Below are 8,897 nucleotides of genomic sequence, written 5' to 3'. Positions count from 1 at the left end.
GACACCGAGCTGCGGCTGGTGACCATCTCCCGCCACGTTCCCTTCCTCCAGAGAAGGGGAACCTCCGCGCTCCCAGTGGGAGTCTCCCAGTAGGACCACTGGCACATCCTGCCTTCTTTTGGATCTGTCATCCATGCTGGGTCACACCCCAGGCAGTGCCTCTGATCTGCTGCCCAGCGTCCAGGTCTCTCTCTTTCCTCATCTGGTGCATTGGCATGAGGAGGTCTAAAACCTCGTTAGTGTGATTGTCCGTAACAGCTCTATGTAACAGCAGCTCTGTCTGAGGGTGGGCTGCCTGCTCTCCAGGTTTGTGTTTCTCTGCATCTGTTTTTCTCCCTACATCATCTGCTTCACAAAAGGCAGCTCTTTGGTGTCAGCACCGTTCCAACCTTCAGTCTAGGCACAGCCGCCGTTGTGTTTGTGTGTGCAACGGTACCTTTTTCACCCTAATGGAAACAAGAGTTCATTAGTCCGTTTTGTTTTATTCTATTTTATTCTATTTTATTTTATTCTATTTACTATTTTATTTTAATTTGCTAGCCTCTTCTTTTTCTGCTTGTAAATAAACACACCCTGATGTGTGATATTCACCTTTATTTTTGACCCATCTCTGGATTTGGGGCAGCTGCTGGGGCTGCAGCCTGGCACGTGGAGCCAGCGCGATGCTGGGGAGATCCATTATTGCCATCTATGTTGGGGAAAAGATCCTGTTGTTGCAGAATTGCCACATTGACTATTCAGGAGTAAGAAGTATTTGAAAGATGCTGTGTAACTCATCAGGAGGATTGACATTTCATTTTTAAGCTTCCAGTTTACCTCTGTAACCACAAGTATTACAATTTGCAGTTTTTTATTGACAGCATCAGTAAGTTCTTCCAAGGTGGAGAAAAGGTTTACGCCAGCGGAGCATCTTGCACTATGTTCATAAAAGGACTTTAAACCAGTATCCAAGTGATGTTCCTTTTGGTAGTTTCTTTGATTTTATTGCTTCAGAGGCCTTGTTAGGTTTTGATTACCATATTCACTAAACGAACTTTCTATTTTTTCTGATTACTTTTTAGTTTATAGCCTTTATGACCATCCGTTTGACTTGTGCTGTATGGTATTAATATTGTTTAAGATAGATATCCTTTATTTCGTCAGTTTGCCTGTAGTATTAGCGAACTAATTGTTCGTTTTTAAAATGTATCTCATTTTACTTTGTGACTTACTAGTTTCTATCTGAAACATCTCCTTCACTATAGATGTACATTACCTAACTATGTTTGTTTTCTGCCCAAGGTGTGGATTTTAATTCCAGTTTGAAATTTTCATTTGATCTCTCTCTGCCTGGGAAGAAAACACCAAGAAAAACTCCAAGTTCTCGCAAGGTAAAAAGTCTTCATGAGTTTTAGATGCCAAAAAACCCTGAAACCTTTCTAAAATTTATTTTAGGTTCGAGGATATTCCTTTTTTTTTTTCCTTAAAGAAAACCACCAAGCCTTTCATATCTATATGCTATACTTGGATTAGCCCAACACCTGAGATCTATCATGGATTATTTTTCCAAGTCACAATATTGATTTCCTGCGTGTTGCTCCCTGAACTTGTTCCTTGCGTAACAGTGATGTCTGCTAGGAAAACTCCCCATCCGCAGATATTTCCCATGTGGAAACTGTTCTCTGGTCTCTGCACTGATGAGTTACATTACCATTTTGTGTAGCAAAGTAATTTCTGGGAATATTTACCTCCCAGTTACACACTATGCCCTTTTAAAGCTTCGTGTTACAAAAGATCTCTGAAAAGGGAGCCCATTTCATACTTCCCCAAGGGGTTCCAGGTCCTGCCTCTGCTCCCTGCAGCTCCTCCCCTTTCTCTTCCAGATCGAAGTGATGCACGACTATCAGGAAAAACGGAATTCCTTGCAGTATTTTATTTCGGACAGCGATGACAGCTTAGATATACTGAAAGGGTAAGGTTTCCTTTACGTCACTCAAAACGATGCTGATATCTGGCGGGTCCTTGCCCCGTCCATGTGTTCCTCCAGCCTGACCCAGGTGTTGTCTCTTGTGCTTTTACCTGTTTTATCGTCCTCTCTGTCAGTCGTAGATGAGGTCGCCCTATGTTTTGGGCTGGGTGAACCGCACTGATCACCTGTGGGTTTTTTGACAGACATAAAAATAATATACTTCTATCCTTTTGCTTTATTTTAGCCACGTCATAAATGAGCTTATAGAAACCGAGAGGGTGTACGTAGAGGAACTCTTCACTGTTTTGACGGTGAGTGGCTTCTTCAGTTTGCTCATTACCGTTCCCCAGAGACTTGTACAAAAGAGCACCTACCTCTGTCAAACTAAGCGAAAATGTGATGGGGCAGGTTTTCCAAGCTAGTCATAAATTTTCAGGTCTTCTTCCTAGCTTTTCTTTGTTGGAGGCATCTGTAGGCACAGTTGGTGTCAGGATGAGCTTTTCATCTAGAATGAGGGAGAAGCCTTCTGTTTGTACACAAGAGCACTGGTAATTAGTTTTATCAGTGCCTGAAAAGATGTACAGAAAGCTGTTGTTTTTAACTGTTCCCTAATTTCTCCTTACCTTTTGGAGACAAAAGAAAGAAGCCTGTGTTTTATCCTTGGGAGGATTCTGTCTTGATACCATGAAATTCATGAATGTATAAAGCGCATTCTGGTTTCTTTAGAAACTAGATTATAATTCCTCATACTGCCATTGTAGACACTTCTGCTTTATTCCAAAATAACTCTTGCTGGTGGCCAAAACAAGTTGGCTGTTAAATACCTCTTTCTCCTTTACGTTTCTCTCACCCAGGAGCAAGCAGGCTATAAATCTGCTGGACTGCAGGCAGTTACACGTAATTGCCTTGCACTGATTAGTTTTTTTGTTAAACCACTCTATGTAATAAAGCAGGTGGCAGCTATGTGGATTTTTTACTGTGCATTTCAAGTGTAGATAGGGAAAAATGCGCAGACAGACTTAAGTTTTCTGAACACAGTATTTCCTTTGAAGAGGGAAGCCTGCTTGCTGTGGTTAAATATAAATGACTAATTTTCCAGATGCTTATCTTCTGCTGCATCCTTAATCAACTACAAAATGCCTGTTGAATATTGATTCCAACCATAGTGCGTGTGAGAGATTAATTTGGAAAGCCAGAGAAGACATGCTGTACGTACTGAAAAGATTTTTGCAAACATTTTTGCTGCTCAGCTCTGTGCAGGGCTTGGTGACCAGCGTGGCCAGCTGGAGCTGTGGCTAGTGGCCTTCTTGATGTCATCTTTGTGGCAACCATCCTGAGCTCTGGCTGTGCCTTCTCCCTACCCTGCAGTTAGGATGCTTACCACGTCTGATGAATGATTTTGGCCTTGGTGCAGTGGTGCGATGTTACTGAGGGGAGCTTTGCATTGTCTCCTTTGCATTTGTGGCGCAGTGGTGTACCTTCCAGCTCCTCTCTGCTCAGGAGGCTGTGATTTCAAGAGGCAGGAGAGGCCACAGAGGTCAGAAATCTTGAGGCATCAAGGAGCGTGAGACTCTGGTGCTCAGCGGGTCTTGTACGAGAGCAAAAACCCCATTCATTTTTTGGCATTTGATCTCAAGTCATCTCTACTTCACAACAAGCCAACTCGTGCACCGGTTCTTGTGAGGTTGTGTGCAGCTGCGTACCCTGTACAAACACGTTGTCACTCCTGTGTCCCTCACAGCAGCAGATGTGATCAGCCCAGACGAGCGTTCCTCCAGGACCTCTCCCGCCATCAGCCCGTAGCGAGGGGAAGGTGGCTGTGATTTGGTTTTGGAGAACAGGGAGCAGGAATCCTGACAGTGCTGGCGAGCCCCGTCCCCCTGAACCACAACCCCACATGCCCAGAGACTGAAAGACAGGGGTTTAGAGACAAAAGCAGATTGTATTGCAAGGCTGCTCAGGTCCTCTTTTCATCTGCCTCCGAGGAGGTGCCGAGGCTTTACCAGCTGAGTGATGAGGCCTTTTTACCTCCCGCAGGGCTACAGAGCTGAGATGGATAACCCGGCCATGCTCATCCTCATGCCTCCTGTGCTGAGGAACAGGAAGGACGTCCTCTTCGGAAACATGCCCGAGATATACGACTTCCACAACAAGTACAATGCTGTCACTGTTCCCCTTTCTGTCAGACCATTTTCCTGTATCTGTTAAACACCCAGGCTGTACCTTGCTCACCCATGCGTTTTGTCTCTTCTCCTGTCTCTTGCAGAATTTTCCTGCACAGTTTGGAAAGCTGCCTGGGAGCACCCGAGAGAGTGGGATTTTGTTTCCTAGACAGGGTGGGTGACTCATTTTCACATATAAAGCAGACTTGGAGGCCAATGTTTCTCCTGATTTGTCGCATGCTGCAGCATCTCGGTTATGTCAGTTGAGTAAGATGCTCCTGATACTCAATAGCAGCAGCAAGGCAGGGGAGCGTGGGTGCGTGGCCAGCAGCAGATGGGGAGGGCAGCAGGCGTGACTGCACTGCAGTCGGCTGTGATTCCCAGCAGTCTATTTTTTAACCCAAACCCTGCATCTTATAGGAATTAAAGCTGGCGGTGGAGTTAAAAGCAGATTGACGGTTTGGGCGTTCACCTTATTTGGCTGCCCAGCAGGTTTGCGTGCAGGCGTGTGACTTGCCTTTGGGCTTCCCTTACAGCGGGAGGATTTCCAGATGTATGAGAAATACTGCCAGAACAAGCCCCGGTCGGAGTCCCTGTGGAGGCAGTGCTCCGAGAGCACCTTCTTCCAGGTGAGCTGGTTGTTCCTACCAAGTCAGGCATCATCCTGGGACACGCACTTGTCAGCTGAACACCCTCCTCAGCACCCCATGGTTTTGCAGCACATCCTGCTTACTGTTGCCTGGAAGCTTCATAAAAATAGCGATTCCTTGTACACAAGGAGTTTAAGGAAAATCCATTCATTATATTGTTTTACATGTTTTTATAATGTTTCTTTAGTTATAGGCACTGCATGACGTTTTTACCTGAAAACTTCAAAGCCACCAAACCATGCTAGCCATGCTGTTGGAATAACTACTTGTAGTTGGTGTGGAATATACTTAATCTGAGCACTTTGTTCCAGGAATGCCAAAGGAAATTAGAGCACAAACTCGGGCTGGATTCCTATTTGCTCAAACCAGTGCAACGCCTGACCAAATACCAGTTACTTCTGAAGGTATTTCATACTCTGCTTTGAAAGGACACCAGGAGATAGATTTGTTCTCCAGTTTGTTTTATTTTTTTCAATTAAAGGTTACCTGTAAATCCTTTAAGTTACGTAGTGCTTATTGTGGTCCTCTGTAGTGGCTTTCAGGGAAGACGAAAATTTGCATACCTGAAAAAGGAATAAGTGCTTTTAATAAGCTGGTTTTTAAGGGGAGAAGGACTGTTTGAATCTGTTCAGAGATGCAAAATGATGGAAGCACTTCTAAGAAAACCAAACCAGAGATGATCATAAGGATGTGATGGATGAAGTGTATTATGTTGCTGCATCTTTTCTCCTCAGATGATTATAGTGCTTGTAATCTTTAATTCATTTATTCTTGTGTCCTCCATCTGAGGCAGAACAGTGCTGTTATTTCCACTCTGTAAAGTGGGAATAGCTCTGGGATAGCGGCTTCCGAACCCCACTTTCAAGGTGAGAGATGAGTACACCTGAAGCTGTAAGTGCGTACAGGAGATCTGAGATGAAAGTAATTCTATATCAATGGTATCATTCCCTTATCTGTCTTCTGCTTATTGACTCTGGATTTTATAAATCCAATCTGAAGATGGTCATCTGCTGTAACCTCATTTGAAGGCATATATGGCATACTGGCACTTAATGGAAAACCCAAGCCTTATTTCCCAGGAAAACACAACACAGAGAGCTCAGATGAGTGAGGTGCCGCTCTGTAATGTGACACCCACAAATAATGGACTGTGCTTCAGTGATCTGTTGCACACCTCACACTGACCGTGGTTTAGAGTGAATCTTTTTTCCAGTGGCATATGAAACAGAAACTCAGGCAGCATAGGTTGCTCCTGAGCATTGGAAACTTTGGGTGAGACGGAAAAGTCAGCTTTGTTCAAGCACAAACACATGCTCTTCCATTTCTATTTTCAGGAGCTGCTAAAGTACAGCACGAGCTGTGATGGAGTTCGGGAACTTCAAGAAGCTCTGGTTGCAATGTTGGATTTGCTAAAGTCAGTCAATGACTCTATGCATCAGATTTCAATAACAGGATATGATGTGAGTAGATTTGGGTAAGGAGAGACCTCGCACAAGGCTGGATGCGGCAGGGCTGGTGTCGCAGGGTGCATGGGCAAAAAACCGTACTAGAACAGCTACAAAGTGAATGAGGTCGGGAAGTACTGACAGGTGACAGTCTTCCAGCTCATTTCAGGATTTTGGAAACTTTCCGCATCCGAAGGATGCATTCAGTCACACAGTGCCCACACTTGCCACCTTGTGGTACTCGAGAGTATTTTTCCGACACGTTCGGTAGTTCTGTCGTGGCTAACCTGGTAATTCACCTGGGCTGTCTTCATAGCATTTCTCATTCAGCATTGAACTAAATACTCTCTGAGGCTGATTCTGATCCTTGCCCACTGAGGTGGTTGCCTTCCCTGAAGTGGTTGCCACTGAAGTGGTTGCCTCACCCAGGGATGGGTGAGGGGTTGGCTTCTTGAGAAATCCGTCCTCCGAAACCTCAGTTCAGGTTCAAATCTCATTTGCCCTCTCCCTCTGAAGTAACTAGAGCCCTCGACCTGGACTTGCGCAGGAGCTGGAGAGTTTCCCCGTCTTCTCAGTTCTTCCAGTTACTGACTTGTATCCCTTCACACCTGGCACCATGCCATCATTCCCGAAAGATCATCTGATCCTTCCAGGAAGACCTATTCTTAGAGTGACGTGCTTTGGAGCAGAGCTGGCCCCATCACCTGCCATTGTTTGGACAGTCCTCTTGCATTGTAATTGGTGTCTTGTTCTTTCTTTTTTGTTGTTTTTCATACTCTCACCAGGGTGACCTGAGCGAACTGGGCAAGGTATTGATGCAAGGATCTTTCAGTGTTTGGACAGGACACCGAAAAGGTCCAACAAAAATGAAGGATCTTGCCCGGTTCAAGCCAATGCAGAGGCATCTGTTCCTCTATGAGAAAGCCTTGGTCTTCTGCAAGAAGCGAGAAGAGCATGGAGACGGATATGACAAAACCTCATCTTACAGTTTTAAGCATTTTTTGAAAGTAAGGACATTTTATCTGGGGCCATTGCCATGTATATTGTAAACCAGTAACTCTGCAAACCCGGAGAGTATTTTCCCTCTATCATGGTGTCTAGTTTTCTGCTGTTAAGGGCCATAATGCCTCTGGTGCCCCTGCCCATGGCAAAGGGTTGGAACTAGGTGGCCTTTAAGGTTCCTTTCAACTCAAACCATTCTCTGATGTTGTATGGAAGTGCCATGCCCGTTAAAAGCTGTGAGGATGCAACAGCTTAAGCAGCAGCTGGGAGAGCCCATAGACTCAAGTCACATATATGATGGCATCTGCCAGGGAAATGGAGCTGTGGGCAAGTCCCAGGGATGAGAGCATGCCTTCTGCCCTCCCCTAGTCCTCTTCCCAGGAGTAGGTGTGAGGGCGTGAACCTGGGGAGACCCTTTGCATCTTCCCCAGCTCACCTGGGAGAGCAGAGGCATTCCTCGTGGCCCTGGTCCCCAGCAGACTCTTGGACTGGGGTCTGCCTGACCCCCTCTCCCAGCCAGGAGGATGCAGAGATCACTCTTTTTCATCCCTCTTTGGCAGGCTCTAACTGCACCTGCAAGTACAGTTCTCAGATGAAGAGAATAGCCTGTGGCAAAATATGAGGGATGTAAACAACTGTCCCAAGCCTGTAAATGTTAACTATTATCAGTAAAAATCCCAGACTGCTTCTCTAAAAGAGACCTTCTGGCATCCTGCGTGTGATGAGCGCCTCTGACATCAACATTTTATCTACCTTGGTTTTCTTCATAAATAAAAAACAAAACAGTATGGATGTATTGTAAAATGAAAAAAAAAAGGAGAGGGGCACTTGGAGGCAGAGCTTCAGGCCCAGACACTGCAGGTCCCTGATCTCAGTGGGGTCTGGGGAAGGAGATGCCACGAGTAGTCGGAAAGCTGTGTAATAGTAGATAAGTGTGTGAAGCTCAAGCACACATTACAAATTGTGCATTAAAAGCAAATCCCAGGCCATATGTTTAGGTACTTAAATGTTTTCCCCAAACAACATCATTTCTTTGTGGAGAGCTTGTTTTCCCTGTAGTGCTGGTTCTGCCGTACGTGTTTGTGAGGTGAGGAGCTGGTGGTGAGGAAAGCCTGCTCGGAGGAGAAGACCCTGCGTCCAGGAGTCCAGGCACTGTGGCCAGGGTTTTCTTTGCCTCGGGAGAGCTCGTTTTCCAGTTGTTTGTGTTCCCACAGTGAGAGGCTGGGGTTAGAGGATCCATGGATGCTGCAGGATTATGTCCGCACAGATCTGTTTTCAGAATTGCTGACCCGAGGGCGAAATCATGTTTCTGGAGCTTGGTGTTTGTTTGATTCGTGGTAGTACCAGGAAATTGTTTTTCTTTGCAAGAATGTTTTCTGGGGATTCAGAATTAAAGCCAGCCGTCGGGTAGAAGCTGTGTGACTGGGTGTCTGTAGAACAAAGGAAAGAACCCCTCGGGGTAATATTTCACAGGCTGTGTAAAATATCCAGTGGTAAACACCTCTTCAGCTGAGATTCAGTAGCTTCGAGGATACGGGTTCATAACTCAGCGCAACACCGAGTGAATCAGTCTGCCTCGTGCCGCCGGGAGGGCGATGTGGATGAATGCCAGTCCGGAGCTCTGCACTAACCCACCTCGCTCTGCATTGCAGGGACAGTAAATCCTGCTCAGGGAGTGGGCGTGGAATTT

At 45.7% G+C, this 8,897-nt stretch overlaps 1 protein-coding gene across 1 annotated transcript in view; it reads left to right on the top strand.

Moving 5' to 3' along the window:
• Window positions 1-1,281: 1,281 nt before the first annotated feature.
• The window catches only part of MCF2 (MCF.2 cell line derived transforming sequence), a gene marked incomplete at its 5' end in the record, with an annotated part of 18,889 nt that continues 11,273 nt past the window's right edge, over window positions 1,282-8,897 (top strand). Inside the window, 9 exons of the mRNA XM_009865878.1 lie at window positions 1,282-1,370; window positions 1,863-1,951; window positions 2,193-2,259; window positions 3,986-4,101; window positions 4,215-4,284; window positions 4,647-4,739; window positions 5,072-5,164; window positions 6,095-6,220; window positions 6,991-7,212. Of these exons, the coding sequence (XP_009864180.1) occupies window positions 1,282-1,370; window positions 1,863-1,951; window positions 2,193-2,259; window positions 3,986-4,101; window positions 4,215-4,284; window positions 4,647-4,739; window positions 5,072-5,164; window positions 6,095-6,220; window positions 6,991-7,212 (965 nt within the window). The remainder of the gene's footprint in view (window positions 1,371-1,862; window positions 1,952-2,192; window positions 2,260-3,985; window positions 4,102-4,214; window positions 4,285-4,646; window positions 4,740-5,071; window positions 5,165-6,094; window positions 6,221-6,990; window positions 7,213-8,897) is intronic.

Source organism: Apaloderma vittatum, unplaced genomic scaffold, assembly GCF_000703405.1.
Source record: "Apaloderma vittatum isolate BGI_N311 unplaced genomic scaffold, ASM70340v1 scaffold17573, whole genome shotgun sequence".
Lineage (NCBI taxonomy): Eukaryota > Metazoa > Chordata > Aves > Trogoniformes > Trogonidae > Apaloderma > Apaloderma vittatum.
Note: the sequence above shows the minus strand (reverse complement) of the source record. Positions and strands in the feature narration are given on the sequence as shown.